Source organism: Echiichthys vipera (assembly GCF_963691815.1).
Source record: "Echiichthys vipera genome assembly, chromosome: 13".
Classification (NCBI taxonomy): Eukaryota; Metazoa; Chordata; class Actinopteri; order Perciformes; family Trachinidae; genus Echiichthys; species Echiichthys vipera.
The window spans coordinates 28374223-28400016 of NC_139838.1; the positions used below are offsets into that span (position 1 = coordinate 28374223).

General features: G+C 47.3%; 1 protein-coding gene across 1 annotated transcript in view; it reads left to right on the plus strand.

Annotated features, from left to right (window-relative positions):
• The first annotated feature begins 17047 nt into the window (after window positions 1-17047).
• Window positions 17048-25794, plus strand: part of col14a1b (collagen, type XIV, alpha 1b) — a 172179-nt gene continuing 163432 nt past the window's right edge. The window contains 2 exon segments of the mRNA XM_083925650.1: window positions 17048-17219; window positions 21941-22055. Coding sequence (XP_083781776.1) covers window positions 21974-22055 — 82 coding nt within the window. The 5' untranslated portion in view covers window positions 17048-17219; window positions 21941-21973.

Genomic DNA, 25794 nt, shown 5'->3' on the forward strand with positions numbered 1-25794 from the left:
CGGGGTCACGGGGGGCTGGAGCCGATCCCAGCTGACATCGGGCGTGAGGCGGGGTCCACCCTGGACAGGACGCCAGTCTATCACAGGACACATAGAGACGAACAGAGACAGACAACCATTCACACCTACGGGTGATTTAGAGTCATCAATGAACCGAACACCTGCACGTCTTTGGACTGTGGGAGGAAACCGGAGAACCCGGAGAAAACCCACGCAGACACGGGGACAACATGCACACTCCACACAGAAGGGCCCCAGTCCGGATTCGAACCAGGAACCCTCCCTGAAACTACCTATATCATCATGTGAGATGTCGGTCTTATCACCCAGCCCTATTTCAGCTGGAGGTAAAGAGGCGACGTGGTTAAAGTAAAGATACGTTTACGTAGTTTCCTCTTGGATGGGTGCTCGCGATCTGGCACCTGAACGCCCGCAAACGTCCCCGACACGGCACAGAATCTGCAAATCAAGGCCGAGGGCCGGGTCCCTGCAGATGGAGACACAGACACACATGTTGGAGGATTAGTTTTAGTCCTATTTTAGAAGAATCACTATTTTATAAGTGCTTCTCTTTGTGTTTAGCTTTCCTGTCCTTACGTCATCTCTCTTGATTTCTTCACCTGTAACCGGTTGAATTCCTTTGATCTCGATTGTGAAACTACTTTACGCTTCACTTCTCAAGTGAAACTGAAATAAAGTATAAACGAAAGCTTGATTGATTCATTGATTGACGTTCTCTTCTGTCGAGTCGGGAGATCCTCCGAGTGTTTCAGGGCGAGTAGAGTTTGTTCAGCAGCAGCAGCAGCGGCTCACTGTGGGGACCTGGGTCTGGAGCCGAAAACACACTCCCAAACTTTACGCATGAGATCACACGGGAAACCTGCACTTCCTGATGTTCTGCCACTTGGGTGCAGCAGAAACAAGAAAATACCTCAACACTGACTAAAACCCCTTTGAGTTGTTGAGAGTGGGCAAAGAAAACCAAAAAAAGAAGAACAGAGAGTTAATATCTGTAGGTAAAAGTCTTTTTTAAACCTTTTACCTACAGATTAAACATTAAAGCCTTTTAAATGATTCTGATGAGTTTATGAGTCTGTGTGATGCTTTATGGCAGGGCTGCCCACTCCTGCTCCTGCAGGGCCACTGTCCTGCATGTTTTGCATGAAAATCATTAGATTCAGGTGTGTTAGGAGCAGAGAGAAACCTAAAACACGCAGGACATCTGCCCTCCAGGAGCAGAGAGAAACCTAAAACATGCAGGACAGTGGCTCCAGGAGCAGAGAAACCTAAAACATGCAGGACAGTGGCTCCAGGAGCAGAGAGAAACCTAAAACATGCAGGACAGTGGCTCCAGGAGCAGAGAGAAACCTAAAACATGCAGGACAGTGGCTCCAGGAGCAGAGAAACCTAAAACATGCAGGACAGTGGCTCCAGGAGCAGAGAGAAACCTGAAACATGCAGGACAGTGGCTCCAGGAGCAGAGAGAAACCTGAAACATGCAGGACAGTGGCTCCAGGAGCAGAGAGAAACCTAAAACACGCAGGACAGTGGCTCCAGGAGCAGAGAGAAACCTAAAACACGCAGGACAGTGGCTCCAGGAGCAGAGAGAAACCTAAAACACGCAGGACATCTGCCCTCCAGGAGCAGAGAAACCTAAAACATGCAGGACAGTGACTCCAGGAGCAGAGAGAAACCTAAAACATGCAGGACAGTGGCTCCAGGAGCAGAGAGAAACCTAAAACATGCAGGACAGTGACTCCAGGAGCAGAGAGAAACCTAAAACATGCAGGACAGTGGCTCCAGGAGCAGAGAGAACCCTAAAACATGCAGGACAGTGGCTCCAGGAGCAGAGAGAAACCTAAAACACGCAGGACAGTGGCTCCAGGAGCAGAGAGAAACTAAAACATGCAGGACAGTGGCTCCAGGAACAGAGAGAAACCTAAAACATGCAGGACAGTGGCTCCAGGAGCAGAGAGAAACCTAAAACATGCAGGACAGTGGCTCCAGGAACAGAGAGAAACCTAAAACATGCAGGACAGTGGCTCCAGGAACAGAGAGAAACCTAAAACATGCAGGACAGTGGCTCCAGGAACAGAGAGAAACCTAAAACATGCAGGACAGTGGCTCCAGGAACAGAGAGAAACCTAAAACATGCAGGACAGTGGCTCCAGGAACAGAGAGAAACCTAAAACATGCAGGACAGTGGCTCCAGGAACAGAGAGAAACCTAAAACATGCAGGACAGTGGCTCCAGGAACAGAGAGAAACCTAAAACATGCAGGACAGTGGCTCCAGGAACAGAGAGAAACCTAAAACATGCAGGACAGTGGCTCCAGGAACAGAGAGAAACCTAAAACATGCAGGACAGTGGCTCCAGGAACAGAGAGAAACCTAAAACATGCAGGACAGTGGCTCCAGGAACAGAGAGAAACCTAAAACATGCAGGACAGTGGCTCCAGGAGCAGAGAGAAACCTAAAACATGCAGGACAGTGGCTCCAGGAGCAGAGAGAAACCTCAAACATGCAGGACAGTGGCACCAGGAGCAGAGAGAAACCTAAAACATGCAGGACAGTGGCTCCAGGAGCAGAGAGAAACCTAAAACATGCAGGACAGTGGCTCCAGGAACAGAGAGAAACCTAAAACACGCAGGACAGTGGCTCCAGGAGCAGAGAGAAACCTAAAACATGCAGGACAGTGGCTCCAGGAGCAGAGAGAAACCTAAAGCATGCAGGACAGTGGCTCCAGGAGCAGAGAAACCTAAAACATGCAGGACAGTGGCTCCAGGAGCAGAGAGAAACCTAAAACATGCAGGACAGTGGCTCCAGGAGCAGAGAAACCTAAAAAATGCAGGACAGTGGCTCCAGGAGCAGAAAGAAACCTAAAACATGCAGGACAGTGACTCCAGGAGCAGAGAGAAACCTAAAACATGCAGGACAGTGGCTCCAGGAGCAGAGAGAAACCTAAAACATGCAGGACAGTGGCTCCAGGAGCAGAGAGAAACCTTAAACATGCAGGACATCTGCCCTCCAGGAGCAGAGAGAAACCTAAAACATGCAGGACAGTGGCTCCAGGAGCAGAGAGAAACCTAAAACATGCAGGACATCTGCCCTCCAGGAGCAGAGAAACCTAAAACATGCAGGACAGTGACTCCAGGAGCAGAGAGAAACCTAAAACATGCAGGACATCTGCCCTCCAGGAGCAGAGAAACCTAAAACATGCAGGACAGTGGCTCCAGGAGCAGAGAGAAACCTGAAACATGCAGGACAGTGGCTCCAGGAGCAGAGAGAAACCTGAAACATGCAGGACAGTGGCTCCAGGAGCAGAGAGAAACCTAAAACATGCAGGACAGTGGCTCCAGGAGCAGAGAGAAACCTAAAACATGCAGGACAGTGACTCCAGGAGCATAGAGAAACCTAAAACATGCAGGACAGTGGCTCCAGGAGCAGAGAGAAACCTAAAACACGCAGGACAGTGGCTCCAGGAGCAGAGAGAAACCTAAAACATGCAGGACAGTGGCTCCAGGAACAGAGAGAAACCTAAAACATGCAGGACAGTGGCTCCAGGAGCAGAGAGAAACCTAAAACATGCAGGACAGTGGCTCCAGGAGCAGAGAGAAACCTAAAACATTCAGGACAGAGGCTCCAGGAGCAGAGAAACCTAAAACATGCAGGACAGTGACTCCAGGAGCAGAGAGAAACCTGAAACATGCAGGACATCTGCCCTCCAGGAGCAGAGAGAAACCTAAAACATGCAGGACATCTGCCCTCCAGGAGCAGAGAAACCTAAAACATGCAGGACAGTGGCTCCAGGAGCAGAGAGAAACCTAAAACACGCAGGACATCTGCCCTCCAGGAGCAGAGAGAAACCTAAAACATGCAGGACAGTGGCTCCAGGAGCAGAGAGAAACCTAAAACATGCAGGACAGTGGCTCCAGGAGCAGAGAGAAACCTAAAACATGCAGGACATCTGCCCTCCAGGAGCAGGGTTGGGCAGCCCTGCACTTCCTGATGTTTTGCCACTTGGGTGCAGCAAAAACAAGCGAATGACTCAACACTGACTCAAACCCGTTTGAGTTGTTGAGAGTGGGCAAAGAAAACCAAAAAAAGAAGAACAGAGTCGACACAAATGGGTGATTGTTTTGTGCCTTTATAGATTTTTAATCTTCCTGTTGCCAAACACAGTCACATTAAGTTGTTTTTGAAACCTTTTACCTACAGATTAAAGTTTAAAGCCTTTTAAATGATGAGGATTCTGATGTGTTTTATAGAAAAATGAGTCCATGTGTTGCTTTATGGTCTTTATTTTTGCTCTTCCTCGGTCAGATCACACGTGAAACCTGCACTTCCTGATGTTCTGCCACTTGGGTGCAGCAGAAACAAGCGAATGACTCAACACTGACTTAAACCCCTTTGAGTTTCTGTATTCCATTATTCAAGAAGAAGAAGAGTCGACACAAATGGGTGATTGTTTGATTGAGTTTGCATGTTGTCCCCGTGTCTGTGTGGGTTTTCTCCCCTGGCACACACAAACTGCATGTTACTATTTTAGTTTGATTCATTTTGGTGTGGTGGTTGGCACTGTTGCCTCACAGCGAGAGGGTTCCTGGTTTGAATCCTGGATTCTGTGGCGTGTCAGGGACATTTTAGGGCGTTCAGGTGCCAGATCGCGAGCATCCATCCAAGAGGAAGCTACGTAAAATAATGGACACAAGGGGTAGTGGTTAGCACTGTCGCCTCACAGTGAGAGGGTTCCTGGTTTGAATCCCGGCTGGTGCCCTTCTGTGTGGAGTTTGCATGTTGTCCCCGTGTCTGCGTGGGTTTTCTCCGGGTTCTCCGGTTTCCTCCCACAGTCCAAAGACGTGCAGGTGTTCGGTTCATTGATGACTCTAAATCACCCGTAGGTGTGAATGGTTGTCTGTCTCTGTTCGTCTCTATGTGTCCTGTGATAGACTGGCGTCCTGTCCAGGGTGGACCCCGCCTCACGCCCGATGTCAGCTGGGGATCAGCTCCAGCCCCCCTGCGACCCGACAGGGACAAGTGGTTGAAGATGAATGAATGAATGAATGACTGAAATGTTGTGAATTGAGGTTAAATATTTGGGTCAGTGCTGCACCTTTGCTTTGGCTTTCCCTCTGAAACTTAAATCAGTGAAATACTTCCCTGTGTCTCACGTCGACACACAGAATCCTCTCCTGTGATTCACGGTTTTGAGCGAGTTCCCTAAAAAAAAGGTCAAAGTTCACAGAGACGAGAGGTCATTTGTGAGGTTCAAGAACATAAAGGGCTGGAGCTGAAGGTCGGGAGGTCACGCTGGGGTCACGTTCAGGTTCTTAAGCTTTCTATCACAGGTGAGAAGTGCGGATCCCTCCTCGTCGGCCCCCGCTCACACGTCCTCGCAGCTCTCGTCTCAGTCGTTCGTAGAACATTCCTGAAACGTCCTCGGCGTTCCAGGGAATTCCAGGAGATTCACTCTTTGCTCCGGACTTGTAGAGACACATTTGACAAAACCAGAGAAGACATTAAGTTACTTTACGCCCTTTAGAAGAGCTGCAGACGACGCGTTACTGTCAAAACAGACGGATTTTAACATCAGCAATATGAAATAATGAAATTAATAATGTCTATTTAGGAAAATATAGAAACCATTTAGATTGTGTGTGTGTGTGTGTCTGTCTGTGCGTGTGTTTGTGTGTGTGTGTGTGTGTGTGTGTGTGTGTGTGATAGGTTGCAGGTGAGCTTGGCTGATTGAATGACTGACTGTGCGTGTGTGTGTGTGTGTGTGTGATAGGGTGCAGGTGAGCTTGGCTGATTGAATGATTGACTGTGTGTGTGTGTGTGCGCATGTGTGTGTGTGCGCATGTGTGTGTGAGCGTGTGTGTCTGTGTTTGTGTGTGTCTGTGTGTCTTTGTGTGTGTGTGTGAGTGTGTGTGATAGGCTGCAGGTGAGCTCTGCTGATTGAATGACTGTGCGTGCGTGCGCGTGTGTGTGCGTGTGTGTGCGTGTGTGTGTGTGTGTGTGTGTGTGTGTGTGTGCCATTTTGAATCCCTTTGCCAACGTTTCTGCGTCGTTAAGAAAACAGCTCAGGTTCAGCCGAGGTTTTTCATTTCACTTCAACTTTCACTTCTGTGTTTGCAGCTAAAGGTTAAAGGTTGAAGGTTGAATACGTAGAATCTTTATTAAACGCTATATTTAAAAACGGACCGGTTTATGTCTGGAGCTTCAGGAGAGGTCTGAGACAAGCAGCCAGCTTCATGTTGGAGCTGATGCTGAGCTTAAAGGTTGAATACGTAGAATCTTTATTAAAAGCTATATATATATATATTTTAAATAATACACCCACGGAGCGTTTCGAGGGGTATAGAATGAAAGTATTGCTTTTCCATAAAATACATTTTGAGTTTAATTACCTTTATTTACTGTTATTTACAGTTTTTTACCCTGTTTTATCTAAATGTACCTTAATTACTTGCTTATGCTATCCATCCATCTTCAGCCTCTTGTCCCTGTGGGGGTCATGGGGCGCTGGAGCCGACCCCAGCTGACATCGGGCGTGAGGCGGGGTCCACCCTGGACAGGACGCCAGTCTATCACAGGACACATAGAGACGAACAGAGACAGACAACCATTCACACCTACGGGTGATTTAGAGTCATCAATGAACCGAACACCTGCACGTCTTTGGACTGTGGGAGGAAACCGGAGAACCCGGAGAAAACCCCCGCAGATACGGGGACAACATGCAAACTCCACACAGAAGGGCACCAGCCGGGATTCAAACCAGGAACCCTCTTGCTGTAACCTCTTACCACCACTCCACTGTGTCGCCCAGCAGCTCATTCATGCAGCTTGAAATGGAAACAAAGGCGTTGCAGAGCAGCAGAGACGAATGCAGCTCCGACTGTGGGTTCAAACCCTCGTTATGAGTCATTCCACCACGGCCTGAAGGTTACGATCATTTCTAATGTTTTTTACTCTAATGGAAACCGTCGTCAGGATTCTTCTAATGGTTCCTGGGGAGGTCAAGGCTTTGATCCATTATTGATTCCACTTATTAAATCCAGCGCTTTAATGAAGACAGAATGCAAATGAAGAGGACGGGGGAAGGTTAAAGGAGGGTTCTGGAGCCCGCGCTCACCTGAGACATTGATCATCATGCAAATCAGGTGCAGCTAAAGACCGAGATGGTTATTTAACAAAAATAGCTCCGACTTAAGTTCCTGCCCCGAGGACACGAGCACACTTAACTCCTACTCCTCCCACAGAACGACCACTAACATGCAATATGTCGGCCGGCTTTCAAGGGCAATCGTCCTGGACCCTGGGCAGTCATTAGGGTCCAAGCACCGACAGTTTGAACACGTCATTTTTGGACGTTTTGTAGAAAAACTATGCTTTGTCCTCCAAGAGATTTCCGCGGAACACTTTCAAATTTGGTCCGTACCTTACCTCTTCGTGTATGTTGTATCAAACTGATCAGAAGGCGCCGTTTTATTCTCCACTTGAGTCCGTTCTTCGGTGGTCAGGGTGGTTGATGTCCTGATTCATTCATTCATTCATTCACCTTGAACCGCCTGTCCCTGTACCATGCACACCTACGGGCAATTTAGAGTCCTTGGACTGTGGGAGGAAACCGGAGAACCCGGAGAAAACCCATGCAGACACAGGGGAGAACATGCAAACTCCACACAGAAGGGCCCCAGCCGGGATTCAAACCAGGAACCCTCTCCGTTCTTCAGTGGTCAGGGTGGTTAATGTTGTGATTCATTCACTCATTCATTCATCTTCAGCCTCTTGTCCCTGTCGGGGTCGCGGGGGGCTGGAGCCGATCCCAGCTGACACCGGGCGTGAGGCGGGGTCCACCCTGGACAGGACGCCAGTCTATCACAGGACACATAGAGACGAACAGAGACAGACAACCATTCACACCTACTGGTGATTTAGAGTCATCAATGAACGGAACACCTGCACGTCTTTGGACTGTGGGAGGAAACCGGAGAACCCGGAGAAAACCCACGCAGACATGGGGAGAACATGCAAACTCTACACAGAAGGGCCCCAGCCGGGATTCGAACCAGGAACCCTCTCGCTGTGAGGCAACAGTGCTAACCACTACCCCTTGTGTCCATTATTTTACGTAGCTTCCTCTTGGATGGATGCTCGCGATCTGGCACCTGAATGCCCACAAACGTCCCCGACACGCCACAGAATCTAGGATTCAAACCAGGAACCCTCTCGCTGTGAGGCGACAGTGCCAACCACCACACCAAAATAAATCAAACTAAAATAGTAACATGCAGTTTGTGTGTGCCAGGGGGAAAACATTAACATTCAAGACTTTATCTCCCCGTGATGCCGCTGGGATCACGACAGAAGTGTTGACGTCTCGTGATGACAGAGATGAAACGGCGCGTGGCACCGCGGTCGCAGCTGCAGAAACCGAGTCTCATGAATGATTTCGGTCGCTCGAGCGTCAACGTCAACATCAACTTGCCGAGCTGCGATTGTGGCGGACAGCTCGATAAGTGGATTGTAAACAAGTGGCTGCTGCAGCGAGTGTGTGTTGAATCCCAAAAACACCGAAGGGAACATGTGGAAGAACAAGAGCCCACAGAAAACACCACTGAGATGCCCTTGAGCAAGATTGGACAGCTTCCAGTGAGGAATCTGACTGAATGTGAAGTATGTTTTTATAAGATTGGCAGTTATGGGGCTCTGTCTCTGACATGGATGACTCAGCTCTTTGACTACAGGCTCTTCTCCTCTGTGCCTCCTTATCTCCTCTGTCCTCTGTCCTCCGGCCTCATCTCATCTTATCTTCAGCCTCTTATCTGGGGTCGGGTCTCGGGGGCAGCAGCTCCAGCAGGGGACCCCAAACTTCCCTTTCCCGGGCCACATTAACCAGCTCTAACTGGGGGATCCTGAGGCGTTCCCAGGCCAGTGTGGAGATCTAATCTCTCCACCTGGTCCTGGGTCTTCCCCGAGGCCTCCTCCCAGCTGGACGTGCCTGGAACACCTCCCTAGGGAGGCGCCCAGGGTTCATCCTTACCAGATGATCCTGAACCACCTCAACTGGCCCTTTCAACGCAAAGGAGCAGCGGCTCTACTCCGAGTTCCTCACGGATGCTGAACTTCTCCCCCTCTCTCTAAGGGAGACTCCAGCCCCCCTCCTGAGGAAACACATTTCACACGCTTGGACCTGGACCTGGTTCTTTGGGTCCTGACCCAGCTTTCATGACCACAGGTGAGGGGAGGAACGAAGACTGACCGGTAGATCGAGAGCTTTGCCTTCCGGTTCAGAAATGCAGGTGATCTTGAAGGAAGTCTCGATTTCTAAAGTGCATCTGAAGGAGAGGGGACGCTCGCCACAAGAGGTATGAGTGAGGATGCACAGGTGTACGCTTTGCAGAAGTGTTTTTGGACATATATAAAAGAGGCGTGACACACAGGTGGCCTGGAACATCCATGGCAGCTGGGCCACAGACGTTGCTCTGAACCAGGGATGTCTCATTTCAACCCAAAATAAAACGTTGCCACTGTACGTTCCTGCAAACCACATATATGTTGAAATAAGAACGTTTGTTATACCCGGTGAATGTCTGGTTTGACCCAACCACCCACCCTGACCTCCTCCCTAGATGAAAGGGATCAAACCTTCTGTCGCAGCTGGATTTTCTAAAGCCTGAAAACAAAGCCGACAGAAGTCTCGTTTTCTCACCTGAATTAAAATAAGATGAAAGATTACTATGGATTTTTTTTCCGGAGCCTCGAGGCTCTGACGGCAAACTCTGTCTTTTACCTTTTTAGGTGTAATCTGTGGATCATCCTTCTCTCGTATCCAGAGATAGATGCCAACCTGTCATCGTTTTTTATTCTGCTCTACGTAATCATCTTTTTCCTCTGTGAAGAAGAGCACACACACACACACACACGCACGCACACGCACGCACACGCACACACACACAGACAATCACACAGACAACCACACAGACACACACACACAGACACACACACACGTACATGCACATGCACACGCACACACGTACATGCACACACACACACACACACGTACATGCACACGCACACACACACGTACACACACACATACATGCACATACATGCACATACACACACACGCACGCACACACACACACACACAGGCACAGGCACACACGCACACACACGCACGCACACACACGCACGCATACACACACACGCACACACACACGCACACGCACACACACACACACACACACACACGCACACACACGCACACACGCACACGCACACACGCACACGTACCATCATTATTTTCCATTCAGTCACAATCAAGGCATGTGGTGGAGTGACTGTACCTGTCTGTGATTCTCCGCGGATGTGCGGGGTCACATATATATCTTTTTCTGTTTCAGCAGGAACGGAAATAGAATTTGAGTTCATCTGAATCCTCTGTCAGTTCATTTGCGGCTGCCCACAGTTTCCTCTCCTCTGCCAGAGAAGCAGTCTCCTCTGCCCGTCACTTAATTAAGTCTCAGCTCTCTGGTTCATCGCAGTAATACGAGAGACGAGGCTTCGCTTATGTCCAAAGAAAGGGTTTGATTGCGGTTTGATTTCAAAGGAAAACACTACGTCCACTATCAGACTGAAAATGTGGGGTGATGTCTAAAAGCACAATTCTTTTTTTGTGTTTCATAATAAGCTGTTTTGCAAGCAGAGGATTTGAGATGAGTCATAATTATGAGCCAATAACACGGAGCAAATTTCCCACCAAAACAAATAAAAAATGTACCCGTCAATTCACAAATCATTGTATTCTCGTCAGCAGGTTTGTTTGAAGAGTTACGCGCAAGAATACGTCGATGATATCCTACACTATATATCACATGTATATTGTATTCAACGCCATGAAATGAGGCAGGAAGTGGACCACAACGGTTGTGTTTAGGCATCAAAAGGTGGCGTTAGGGTTCGACCCAGTTCAGACCAAAGATTTACAACCGGACCAGTTGAAACTTGCAACATCGTGCAGGTACAACGTTGTATTGACGGTGTGTTGTCTCCATAGCAATGGCTCTCTTTACTTTTTTTGTAGCTTGATATAATTTGTAGCGTCTTAAAATACAATGAGGACAGAGATAGGGAGATACTTGAGATACTGAAAATAACTTTTTATCTCTCTGATTCACTGTTTTGTTCTCAATTTCGGTGCTCCCTCTCCTCGTTTGCTCTCTAGCTCGCTCAAAGTCGGTGCGTGGACGTCCAGCTGGCCGCTCCTAGACGCGGTACGGTTGCACTCACACTGGTCAAACGAACTAGGCTTTACCCAAAAACCTGTTTTGGCCCAGTACGGAAGGACAGTGTGAGTGCGCCCTAAAGACCCTGAGTTGACAGGCATGCAGCACCGGACCGTTCTTATCCTTCCCTTGGTAAACTCTTCGTCGGATTGGCTCCCGTTTCTCGTTCGTTGGTTTTGCGCTCCTCGTTGTTTGTTATACTAAGCGTTGTTTTCTTTGTTTCTCCGTTGTTTCCCTGTTCCTGTTTCCTCGTCCTGTTTCCCTCGACCGTCTAGTCTTCAGTGTTTCTGTTCCCCCTGTAGTTATTTCATGTTTGGTTGTCGTTTATATTTAACGTTTGTCTGTACTTTTACCCCGTGTCCGTGTCTGCAGTTGGGTCCAGTCTCCCAGTGTTATTTCCCTGCACCGTTCATGACATGAATAGTGTTCTGGGGCCCATTTCTACTGTTCTAAATATGCAAAATGCACATGAAACCACGCATTTGTTGTCTGATAAACTGTTAATTAATCAAGTTCAGTGTCTCATATTGTGAGCGGTTTCCATGAGAACGCAGGCGTTGAGGGTATCGTCGTGGCCATGGTTTGAACTAAAGTAGTGATGGTGATGTGGAGGCCGGTTAAAGACCCGGACCTTTCTGAGAAAATCCTCAGCACTGTTGTAAAATCTGTGCCAAAAGATACATTATATATTTTCATCATCCCCAGGTGAAGGAGTTCAAGGACCTCAGGATCTTGTTCACGAGTGAGGGGACGATGGAGCGTGAGTTTGGCAGGAGAATCGGAGCAGCAGGGGCGGAGCTGCAGTCGCTCTACCGCACTGTTGAGACGAAAAGAGAGCTGAGGAAGGCAAAGCTCTGGATCTACCCTCAGTCCTGGTTCCTACCCTCACCTGTGGTCATGAAAGCTGGGTCAGGACCCAAAGAACCAGGTCGCAGGTCCGAGCGTGTGAAATGTGTTTCCTCAGGAGGGGGTCTGGAGTCTCCCTTAGAGAGAGGGGGAGAAGTTCAGCATCCGTGAGGAACTCGGAGTAGAGCCGCTGCTCCTTTGTGTTGAAAGGAGCCAGTTGAGGTGGTTCAGGATCATCTGGTAGAGTGGTCTCAGGCGAGGGGCCGGGCTAAGAATGGTTCTCAAAGACTCAATGCACGAACGAGGAAGAGGCTGCGAGACCCTGCCCGGAGAGGTGGTTCAGGATCATCTGGTAAGGATGAACCCTGGGCGCCTCCCTAGGGAGGTGTTCCAGGCACGTCCAGCTGGGAGGAGGCCTCGGGGAAGACCCAGGACCAGGTGGAGAGATCAGATCTCCACACTGGCCTGGGAACGCCTCAGGGTCCCCCAGTTAGAGCTGGTTAATGTGGCCCGGGAAAGGGAAGTTTGGGGTCCCCTGCTAAAGCTGCTGCCCTCGAGACCCGACCCCGGATAAGAGGCTGAAGATGAGATGAGATGAGATCATCATCTTATTTTGACCAGAGCTCAATATCGTAAAAAAATCGGGATTTGAATTAATTCATAGTTTCTATGACACTGAAATTGCACAGTTTCATGCTTCTACAGTACGTGCAGTGAAGTAACCACTAAGTTGAGACCATTTTAGTTGAAGGAGCTTTACGTTGCACAACTTTGTATAAAATAAACAGAAAGAACCTGAACTCCTCAGAATGACAAATTGTTTATTCAAGCTGCGGTTTTCGGGGACATGAGACTCAAAGTCTGAAGGGAACACACTGCGTTCTCCTGTTAAATATTCATGGTTATGATAATCCGAGAGACTTCTCCTGTTGGTGAGAGGCTACACGGTCAGCAAACAAACCCGTAATAATAAGAGCCGGGGTAAAGAGAGACTGAGCGCCTCACCTTCAGCAGACACGAGCCCATTATTCATTCAAAGATAAGGACACCTGCACATCCAACGCTCTGTGTGCACGTTACTGTGTAAGGGACTCTGAGGCCCATTATATCACTCTGATGAAACAAACACATTATAATGGAGGGGAATTATGGTGAAAGTTTATGATTATACATCCGCTCGTGAAAGTGACCCCTTGGACTGTTACGCGTGACGATGTAAAGGCTTCTGATCTGAGACGCATTCACATCAGTGGGGTTTTCAGAGTGGGGTGCTAACGTATGCAGGGGTGTCGTTAAATATGCGCATGGGCAAAACTTACATTGAATTAATAAACATTTTAGTGATACACCTAAAAATCATCCGGCTGATATTAGCCTTTACTTAGATGTATCGTATCGGTCGATGCTGGACAGGCAGGCGTCCAGAGGCAGCTCCGTGTTCATTCATTCATCTTCAGCCTCTTGTCCCTATCGGGTTCTGGGGAGGACTGGAGCCGATCCCAGCTGACATCAGGCGTGAGGCGGGGTCCACCCTGGACAGGACGCCAGTCTATCACAGGACACATAGAGACGAACAGAGACAGACAACCATTCACACCTACGGGTGATTTAGAGTCATCAATGAACCGAACACCTGCACGTCTTTGGACTGTGGGAGGAAACCGGAGAACCCGGAGGAAACCCACGCAGACACAGGGACAACATGCAAACTCCACGGAGAGTTGGGGCAACAGTGGCTCAGTTGGTAGAGAGAGTCGGCCATTGTCCGAAGCGTTGGTGGTTCAATCCCTGCCCTACTTGTGTCATGGTCGTTGCTGTGTCCTTGGGCAAGACACTTCACCCACCTTGCCTCGTGTGAATGTGTCTGACTGCTGTATGTTTGATATATATGTTTTACCCCATGGGTTGATAAAGTTGTCATAAATCTATGAAAAATCCCACATTAAGACACTGAGACGTAGAGGAACACCAGAGAAAATCCAGAGCTTTTCACATTTGGAGATTTCAGCAAGAACGGGAATTTTTCGACAATTCAATGGCGAGCGCTTGTGTTGTAGCCTTGTGAGTCCATCCTGATCTCTGAGCTCCGTCGTGTTTAACTCTCAGATCCGTCTGGTAACGTGTGACGGAGAAAGTTTGGAGATGTTTGACCAGCGACCGAACCAATCAGCATTGGTTTTGAGGTGGATTTAAGTGACTGATTGGTTGATTTGGCCCGTATGTTGGTGATAGACAGATGGTTTATCCAATTAGCAACCAGGATTTTTGCCCCTCCCCAAGAGATCTCCAAACCAGAGTTCCCAGATCATGTGAATCAGTCCAGTCAGGTTACTTGTGTTGTGTCGTGTGGTCAGAAAGGTCCTTATTGTGAATCTCCTGGTGAAATCCATCCACCCTCTGAACGCCCTCGGTCTCTAGTTTGTGGCTGTAAAGTTTCACGAGGCTGTGATTGTCCTGGAGGTCACAGCCGCTCATTTTAGACGATGAAATGTCTCCTATGGGGACGGACGTCATCACACATGAAGTCCACTGGGCTCAGTGAGTCCACAAGAGTCCCATGTTTACAGCCAGACCCAGTTTATGACCTTCAACACTCTTTATGGACCCCGGTGTGCAGACATGTCCAAATAGAATAGGCCAAAATAAGTGTGCATGAGAAAAAGTGCCTCGTCAGGGATCATCATAGAGTGGGCATGTCTGTAAAGGGGAGACTTGTGCGTCTCCACAGAACCCATTTTCATTAACACGCTGAAATAAACGTAAAGTGTCATTTTCTCCACGTTGGCCTTGTGACCCATATATGAACTGGAGGGTAAACTGTCATTCTAACAACAATTACATGTTTCATTGCCTCCATTTTTCTACCGTGATCCTCAATTTTGAGCCACCTGCCCAGAACTGAGAGGCTTATACAAAGAAGCCCTGAGGAGTCACACAGCAGGCTTTACAGCCAGGGGGGTCACTCAAACACACACTTTGTCCCAGAAACACATTTTTCTGCTGCCTCGCCTCGCATTAAAGAGCTAAAAGGAATGAATAGCCGCAGGGGTGGATGGTGAATGAAGCGGGAAACACCCATCAGTTCCCTGCAAGTCTCAACTGAGACATCAGCAGCGTGAAAAGAGCCAGAGACAGCACTGGAGAGACAGGAAGTGAGGCGACTCTGTCTTCAGATTAAAAGAAAAACAACCACGTACTGTATGTGGAGTCTGTTTAACCAGTTTGTGCACGGAGGTCATACTTCAGGGTGTCTGGTTGACGCTTATGTTGAAGATAATTTGCATGCATCTTAAATTTAAAGTGTATAATAATTTGAGTGCTGTTATAAAAACATCCGGTAGGTGCAAGGCTATTAAAGAGCTTCTGTTTGAAGTATTCAGATCCAAATAGATTAAATTATCTTGTTGTTGAATACTGCTCTCCTGACCCCAAGTGAAGGAGTTCAAGGACCTCGGGATCTTGTTCACGAGTGAGGGGACGATGGAGCGTGAGTTTGGCCGGAGAATCAGAGCAGCGGGGGCGGAGCTGCAGTCGCTCTACCGCACCGTTGTGACGAAAAAGAGAGCTGAGGAAGACAAAGCTCTGGATCTACCCTCAGTCCTGGTTCCTACCCTCACCTGTGGTCATGAAAGCTGGGTCAGGACCCAAAGAACCAGGTCCAGGTCCAAGCGTCTGAAATGTGTTTCCTCAGGAGGGGGTCTGGAGTCTCCCTTAGAGAGAGGGGGAGAAGTTCAGCATCCGTGAGGAACTCGGAGTAGAGCCGCTGCTCCTTTGCGTTGAAAGGAGCCAGTTGAGGTGGTTCAGGATCATCTGGTAAGGATGAACCCTGGGCGCCTCCCTAGGGAGGTGTTCCAGGCACGTCCAGCTGGGAGGAGGCCTCGGGGAAGACCAGGGCCAGGTGGAGAGATTAGATCTCCACACTGGCCTGGGAACGCCTCAGGACCCCCCAGTTAGAGCTGGTTAATGTGGCCCGGGAAAGGGAAGTTTGGGGTCCCTGCTAAAGCTGCTGCTGGACGTGCCTGGAACACCTCCCTAGGGGGGCGCCCAGGGTTCATCCTCACCAGATGATCCTGAACCACCTCAACTGGCTCCTTTCAACACAAAGGAGCAGCGGCTCTACTCCGAGTTCCTCACGGATGCTGAACTTCTCCCCCTCTCTCTAAGGGAGACTCCAGACCCCCTCCTGAGGAAACACATCCACCGATCCAGTGAGTGCTGAAGGTCACTGACCGACGATGCAGACAGGACCACATCATCTGCAAAGAGGCAGAGACGAGATCCTCAGCCCACCTTTCAGCCATGTTTCATTTCACAACAACAAGAAAAGCACTTGAACACAACGCACTGGTCATTTCCAGCTCACAAATGGAAAGGACCATCTTTTCCATAGCACATGAAGGCAGCATTTATTCAGACTAAATGTATTATTATTTTTTAATGGAAAAGCAATACTCTCATTTCGTACCCCTCAAAACGCCCCGTGGGTGCATTATTATCCTTTTAAATATGGATTTTAATCAAGATTCTACACGTTCAAACTTTAACGTTGAATAACAGAAGTTGAATATGATGTAAAATATATATATTTACACTAGCCTACATAAAAGGCAGTATCAACATGCCTGTGAATGTTCTCATGTGTCCAGGTCGTCGTTATCCTCAAAGCAATTTCAGCAACTGGACTGGTTATTTGTGAGCCACAGCCACAACCATCCGTACAGTGTCAACATGTAATATGAGCACTAATCTCACACCTGGGATAAGAACAGATGAAGGAAATAATAACAATACGTCTGTTGTTTCCAGGGTTTGACTGTCACCGGCTTTTATTTTGAAACGCTGCACCGGTAGTGCGGTGCATGAGTGGACGGGGAGCGGGGAGAGTTGGTGAACAGTGTGGATCAGATCACAGTCGTGTGTTGGGGACTAGAGTGAGCTTCAGAGCCGGCTGTCCGGAGGAGAGCTGCGGAGTCCGGGACCATCTGACCAGAGAGGGCACAGCTGCTCTGTCTCCACACTCTGCAACAACAACAACAACAACAACAACAACACAACAACAACACAACAGCAGCAGCAGCAGCCGGTAAATGTGCGCACCTTTCTCTCTCTGCACCTCTCCGCCGCTCCGTGCTGCGGATGGCGCAACGTGCACAGCTCACCTGCGCTCGTTTCAATTAAGGGAAACTTCTTTTATTTACGGTAAAATAAAAGTGGGGTATGAGAAAATTATGATATTTAAAAAAGAAAAATGTGTGTGAGCGTGAAGTGGCTGTGCGTTATTTGAGTGCGCAACAGCCGAGACAGTAACGAGAGGCATTGATCCGCTGCTGCGTCCCTGCCGTGAAGCGCTCCCCGTCCATTAAAGGTGGTATTCTGCATCAGGAGGCTGTTGTTTCCACCTATAGGAGCAGTTTATATATATATATATACAGGTGTATATATGTATATACAGGTAACCCACAAGGGTCAGAACATGTGTTACTTACAGTCTTTAAACTATTTTAAAGAGTTTAAAATCACAAACTTGGTGGAAATCTCCTGCAGCCATAATTACAACATGAGTTAAAGCACGTTTAATGTGTTTGACTCAGCGTTTCCAGCTTTTCTTGCAATTCATAGGTTCAAAAGTGTGTGTTTTTAATGTGGTTACCTGTGTATGCATCTAAATGACATTATGTTGTCATTAAAGAACATTTATTTTGCACCGTGTTCACCACCCCCTCACATTAAAGGTGATATTCTGGATCAGGAGGCTGTTGTTTCCACCTATAGGAGCAGTTTATATACATACACAGGTATATATATATATATATATATATATATATATATATATATATATATATATATATATATATATATATATATATATGCACAGGTAACCACCAAGGGTCAGAGCATGTGTTCATTACAGTCTATAAACTATTTTAAAGAGTTTAAAATCACAAACTTGGTGGAAATCTGCTGCAGCCATAATTACAACATGACTTAAAGCAAGTTTAATGTGTTTGACTCAGCGTTTCCAGCTTTTCTTGCAATTCACAGGTTCAAAAGTGTGTGCTTTTAATGTGGTAACCTGTGTATGCATCTAAATCACATTATGACGTCATTAAAGAGCATTTATTTTGCACCCTGTCCATTATAGGTGATATTCTGGATCAGGAGGCTGTTGTTTCCACCTATAGGAGTAGTTTATACACAGGTAACCACATTAAAAGCCCAATTTTGAACCTATGAATTGCAAGAAAAGCTGGGATTATATTTAGGAAACGCTGAGTCAAACACATTCAACTTGCTTTAATTCATTTTATAATTATGGCTGCAGCAATTTCCACAGAACACACAAAAAGGTGTGGTTTTGTGTTCTCTATTCTCCAAGTTTGTGATTTTAAACTCTTTAAAATAGTTTAAAGACTAAGTTACACATGTTCTGACCGTTGTGGGTTACCTGTATACACATATATACACCTGTATATGTGTATAAACTACTCCTATAGGTGGAAACAACAGCCCTCTGATGCAGAATATCACCTTTAATGTGAGGGGGGGCCGGTATAGGTGCAAAATAAATGCTCTTTAATGACGTCATAATGTCATTTACGTGCAACAGTGTGACAGCGGGGCTCTAAATGATAAAGAAGCTGATGGTGGTGGTGAGTTTATTATAAGAATGTGCAGCCAGGTGTTTTAATGTCGTCATAAAGTCGGGACAGTGAAGTACAGTGAAGCCCCTGAGGGGACACGGTTCGGGAGAGTGGAGTGATTTGTCTCAGGTGCACCGAGGCACGGCCGCTCTCTGCACATCCACATCCACAGCCTCATGCCGCTCCTGTTTTTATCACCACAGGCGCGACTTGTCTTAACAGTGACACAGTAAAAAGGCCCCGCTGTAGCTGTAGCTGTCAGTCATATCAGTGAAAGTTGGAGCTGCAGTTGGAAGCAAAGGTGTATATTTCTAAATCCTTTCACCGGGGGCACAAAAGTGTTTTTTTTTTCATGCATGTCGCCATAAATCACAACTTCGTGGAGGCTCGCCGTGCCATTCAAAAAGTACTGAACCTGGAATAATTCACTGTGCTTAGTGTTCCTGTTTAAACAGCCGACAGAGAACCACTGCTTAATTAACTGTTATATCAGTAAACCATCATTTTAGGGGTCATGTGACGCCTCCTCAGCCCCAGTTCTTCCTTGTCTCCCAGTGTAGGGGACTACTTTATCATGATTCACTCATATGGATGAATATCTAAATGTGAACCCCTTTATTTCAAAGCGCCTGTGTAAGAAACTACCCGTACATTTGTGGTGTTGTGTCAAAATTAGTCAAACATTATTTTTTCAGTCATTTATTTTTTAGACGTGAATCTAAAATGTGAAGAATGTGAAGTTTGAAAATACTTTTGTTCAATTTTGATTCATTTAGGGGATTTTAATTGGTGTTTCTGAAACACATGACTTGTCCCCCCCCCCGATTAAAATCCCCTAAATTAATCAAAATTGAACAAAAGTATCTTCAAACTTCACATTCTTCACATTTTAGATTCACGTCTAAAAAAGGAAATGGTGAAAAAAATAATGTTTTTGCGGCATCTGCACCCCTGCACTTCACATCGAATGTGTCTTTTCTGGGGATGACTGTGGATCAGTGGGGGAGTGGGTCGTCCTACATTGGAGAGATCAGCGGTTTGAACCCCATCTACCCCCGGTCCACATGTCAAAGTGTCTTTGGGCAAGACGCTGAACCCCGAATTGCTCCCTGTGCTGCACATGGGTGTGTAAATGTGGTGTGAGATTAGATTAGATGGTCTGTAGACGTCCACCTCCATCAGTGTGGATGTGACAAGTGTGACAGTGCCGTGAGTCGTCAGAAGACTAGAAAGGCACTTTATAAGTACAAGTCCATTTACTTTTTTCTGAGACACGTTAGATGCACGGCCATAAACCTCCAGCTATCACCTCTGTGTTGTGCAGAAGGAGCACTCACATTACAGGTGTGAGACTCGTTGCACCGTCAGTCTCCTGCAGCCTGCAGGCAGTAACGTGCTTTGTGTTGGACGCAGGCTTTTATGCGACTCTATGTAGCAGTGATATCCTTTTACCCTCCTCACTCTTATGCTTTGACTTGCTGCAGAAAGAGTTTAACGTAAATAAGCATGGCAGGAAATTGTGTGTCGTTAATATTGATATTAATTCTGCAAACAAGGGGAAGAGTTAAAGGAGTTGCATTCATGTAACGGCTTAATCCAAGAGAGGAAACGTGTAAACCAATGGGATGTCAGTGTGGGTGAGGTGTGACGGGAGGGGCAGGCGGTCATAAACGCAGTGATGTAAGTGAACATGTCTGCACATCATCGAGGGGGTGGCTTTCCTACTGGATATGCGTGTCTGTTCATATCTCTGTTCAAACAATTCAGACGAATTTGGTTCAAGTTGACTCACATCAAAGTGCCTTAAAGTGAAATTCCTGTGTAAAATCATCCCATGGTCTGTTTTGGGCACTAAGGGCGCCCTCCCACTGTGCCTCCGTCCCGTGCCCCGTGCTTTAGGGTCCTTGTCCCCCCCTCCAGGCCCGTTTGTACTCACACTACCTGGGCCTCGGAGAATGCTTCTTGCTGCCTATACGTCATCACGCCGTAACACGTCACACGCATTGATGACGTCATGGCGATGCGTGGCTTTGTTTACAGATCTTTCCGTAGACCTCGGAGTTTTTGTGCGTCTTGTCGACTGTTTTTGAATCTTTTCATCGACCAAATCTGCAGTAAACACTCCACCTCCGCATCACACCAACGTGAACCTTTCACCGCCATTGTTTTAAATGTCCGCGCATGGTCCCTCCTTCTTTTTTCTACGTCCCAACAGGCGCACAGGAAATGACCTCAGAACCGCCGTAGGCCTCGTGCTCGTACACGTGCGCACGCTCGTGCTCGTACACGTGCAAACGTGCTTTACTAAAGCCCACCTCTCCCAAACGGGCCGTGGACGGCAAGCGTGCCGCTCCTAGACGCGGTACGGTTGCACTCACACTGGTCAAAGGAACCAGACTTTAGCCATGAAACGTGTTTGGGCACGGTACAGATGGACAGTGGGAGTGCGCCCTTACTTACACCATATAAGCCAATGAGACATTTTTTTCTGTAACAACTATTAACGGAGAAATCCAGGAGAGTCGCTAACAGCCCTGGCTAAGAGTGATTAGCTCGGGGCAGTACGGTGAAGGCATTCAAAGGTCTTTTTTAACCACTAATACTGCGTGGTTTTTATGTGTAGGGACTCTTCTCATGCTGCTGCAGAGGTTTGGTGTTATTTTGCAGTATTAATGGTTAAAAAAGACGTTTTAATGCCTTCACCTTACTGCCTCAAGCTAGTCCGCGTTAGCCACGTCCGACTGTTAGCGACTGTTAAGGGCTCTCCGGGATTTCTCCGTTAATAGTTCATACACGGAAAAACTGTCTCGTGGCTTATTTGATGAGTGCAAGTGTCGAAAAAAGACCATGGGGTGATTTTTACGCCGGAATGTCACTTTACTATTGCAACATAGTCTTTATGCAGCATAATATGTTAAATATGGAGATTTGAACTCCTCTCACACTGCTCTTCCTCATTGTCCTCCCCGCTCCTCACCCTTCCCCCTTTTGTCCTTGTCTTCCTCGGCTTCATCACTCCCTTCGCTACTCTTCCCTCCCTCTGTCCTCTCCTTATCGCAAACCTCTCTCCCACTCCCTCCTCCTCCTCACCTCCTTGACTTGCTCTCTCCTTCCTCTCCCCCGCCTCTCTCCTCCCTTCCTCCCCTCTCTCCTCTCCTCTCAGGTGTGTCGTGGCCTCCTGTCTGCTGCTTCCAGGATGCAGTTCTCAGTCAGACTGAGCCTCTGCCTGCTGGGCTTCGTTCTCGTCTCTGTGTTCCCTCAGTCAGCGTGGGGTCAAGGTAAGTGCATCCGACAGCCTGCTTTCCACTCAAAGGGTTGACAACCAACAGGAGGTTAAGCACACAGCTACACTGCACCGGACATGTCCAAACACAGCCAAGCTGGGCTTTTTATCCAAGGGCCAGCAGGGCATACCCTACACCATGCTGTCTCCTAATGGGCAAAACTATCACGGCGTCCCACAGTGGCACCATATAGAGCCAGAAACTGGGCTGTTCCTCCAAGATAACTGAGGTTTTTCATCTTAGGGTTATGTGAGGATTTCTGTCTCTGTTCCAAACGGAAAAACCGGGGATTCAGGGACAACAGTTGTGTTTCTTGAAGCTCAGGTTTTAATGGTCCATGATAATTTAGATTTTCAGGAGAGTTTTCTAGGGCTGCCCCCAAATAGCCGACCGAGCACTGGTCGACCAAACATCTGGAGCGGTGTCCTGTCAAAATTAAGTGAAAATCCATTTGACTGGCGGCCGGCCTTAATTTTCACTTCGACATCAAATAATTAACAGCCACACAGTGTTGTAGTGGTTAGCACAGCGAGAAGGTTCCAGGTTCGAATCCCGGCTGGGGCCCTTCTGTGTGGAGTGTGCATGTTGTCCCCGTGTCTGCGTGGGTTTTCTCCGGGTTCTCCGGTTTCCTCCCACAGTCCAAAGACGTGCAGGTGTTCGGTTCATTGATGACTCTAAATCACCCGTAGGTGTGAATGGTTGTCTGTCTCTGCTCGTCTCTATGTGCCCTGCGATAGACTGGCGTCCTGTCCAGGGTGGACCCCGCCTCACGCCCAATGTCAGCTGGGATCGGCTCCAGCCCCCCCACGACCCCGACCCGGGATAAGCGGTTGAAGATGAATGAATGAATGAATGAATAATTAACAGCCAATCATGTCGGGAAAGACGTCTAACATATGGGATCGCTTTGAAAAGAACAAGGATGAACCCGAGAAGGTAACAGGCGGCGAGACTGTGCGCACTTGTAGAATAATGGTTATTAATTATGTTGAATTATGTTGTTCAGTCGCTGAGGCTAAGCTGGGGGTGGGGGGGGGGTGTCTATATATATATATATATATATATATATATAACTACATATGTGTCGATTAGAAGTCGCTCTAAATGACGACCACAAAAAATCCTCAGTCGGGGGCGGCCCTACTCTTTTCTTCAACCTTGCTTCAGGGCGTCCTATTGCTCCAACTTGTCGATATCAAACAGGACCAGACAGCCCACTTTCTGCTTTTACTTCGAAAAGGAATTGTTCGTTTCCTCAAAGGTGCCATTAATCATTCACCACGTATCTGATAACGATGGTTAGCTCACTGCTGAAGTCTGAAAGGCAGCTCTCACTCCTCACCCTTTTTTCCTCAGCAGGTGAAACTCTTAAACTTTGTGGCGACGGTTCGATGTGCAGCTCTGCTCCGAATCCGTCGGCTTTCATTCTGAATGATTTGTTTTTGTTTAAATTATCCTTTTTAATATGCATTTGCTCGTCCGTCTGTCTCAAAGGGAAAAGTCTTGGTGCCAAAATCATAATGAGAAAATGTGTTTGACTGTCTGATAGACACACTGGGTTGTCTGTCTGTCTTTCATATGCACATGTTTAACTTATGTGTTTCCAAAAGGGTTCAAACAGACCGATCTCTGTGTCACTGAGGTTACAGATGTGAACTCTCCACTGGTCCTCAGCCTTATTTCAAAGATCCTAAACAACATGCGTGTTGAATGACTAACTTTTGCTCCTATACGTCTGTTAACGTCACAGCATTTGTGCGTTTGACTCGAGCACCTCACTTCCTGTTTTCTCCTTTTACTTCCTGTTGTCAGTCCACGCGCTCACATCGTCTCTCACTCTTTTAAACGCATTTAACTGACTCAGCGATTAACATTTACACTTACACTCGAGAGAAAGAGTCTCCTTAACCCCGTTATCATCTTTAATAATCTAACACCAGCTCCTTTTAAGTGTGCAAGTGGACCCTTTTCTATGGTGATGCAAATGATTGAATTCATGCTATTAAATTAGCCGTGTGTTCTTTTTATAGAAGACCTGATTACGGATCAAAGATGAGTGTTTGTGTCTTAATGTGTTGCATCTTGAATGAGACTGTGAGAAAAAAGGGAACACGCTAAAAGATTGATGTTGTGCTTTGAGCGCGGTTCGGTTCTTCTGCTGCACCCAAACACACAAAGCATTCCCGAGCCTTTAAAGGTTGTTGGCAGCGTTGAACTTGAGACAAGGCTAAACGTGCTCAGTGCTGCGGGGGAGAGCCAAGACCTGCAGACACAGCGCCATAACCACAGAGTCAGAAGACGGGCTGATACTGTGCCACACCATAATACCAGATTAGGGTCAGCGAAAGGTCAGCACGCAGGATTTCAGACAGTCAGGGGTCACCATAGAGAAAAAAGGACAGAACGGACATTGAGCTGTTTGTCATGATTATTCGTCTATAGACAAAATAATGGTGATTGTTGGTAGTTGTCATGGTGACGCCACAAGTTGGTGGGGGGATCGTGTATCGTCTTTTAATGTAATTGCATCGTGATTGAGTCGTATATCGAGACATCGTGATGCACAATAACGTCATCTAAACTGATATTATCAAGTGTGAACGAACTATTTTGCACCAAAGTTCTTAATAAAATGAGAAAATTCTCAATACTTTTAATTCAATTCAATTCAATTTTATTTAAAGTGCCAAATCATAACCAAAGTGATCTCAGGACACTTTACAGAGTAGGTAAAGACCACACTCTATGACTTATTCATGATTTACAGAGACCCAACAATTCCCCCGTAGAGTACGGTGGCGTTGAAAACCTTCACTGTAACAGACAGGAATGTCAGACAGACCCAGCTCTGTGGAGGACGCACATCTGTCTTGCGAGTACTTAATCTGGAGTATAGAAAAATAGGCTTTACTGTGTGGTTATTCCATATAGACTACATGACGATGGAATTACCAGAGCATGTTACATCGTGATATATATATCGTTATCGGTAGAGAAGATTTTGTCCGTATCTTCCAGCCGTAGTGCAGCAGCATGTACTACAGGTAAACTTGTGTTTTAATAACGAGGTCAGGCCATTTCTCGTAATTCTGTGAGCAACCACGCTCTGATCGTATGTTGCACACGTTGGCGTGAGTCTGCCGACAACGTAAGTGAAAGTAGTTGTTGACCTTGCAGTGCGGCACGTCGCTCTTCACCCGGCATATTTCAAACTGATCAATGTCACAAAAATGCTCAAAATGACCGTTGTTTTGTCGATGCAGCATTGAGGAACGATCTCTGTATATATCAAACTCACATTGCATTTCCTGTTACTACTTGTAACTAATGTGGTTTGCATTTTGCCCTCCTAACGCGACCAAATGTCGAGAAGATCTGGTCTGGGACCCACCCGTTCATTTTCTCGTGTTTGAGGCGTGGTTTACGATTGCCCAGAGCCGTTTATTGGACGCTACGAATGCGTCTGCACGTAGCTCATAGCCAGTCGTATCAATTCTACCAGATGACTTGTGTAGAGCGACAGAATCCGACAAGGAAGAAGATGCTTCTGTGTTTTGCATAGACGTCGTCATCGTCTTGTTATCCCCCCCTGTTCTGTGATTGGTTCCCTCGCTGAGGGGATCCAGGCTACCGAGCTGGGCGAAATGAAATCGCACGCAAGGCAGCATGGGTATAGCCAGGCTAGCTTAGTAGCAGTAACTTAATAAACATGCCACTAAGCGCCTATCAGCGT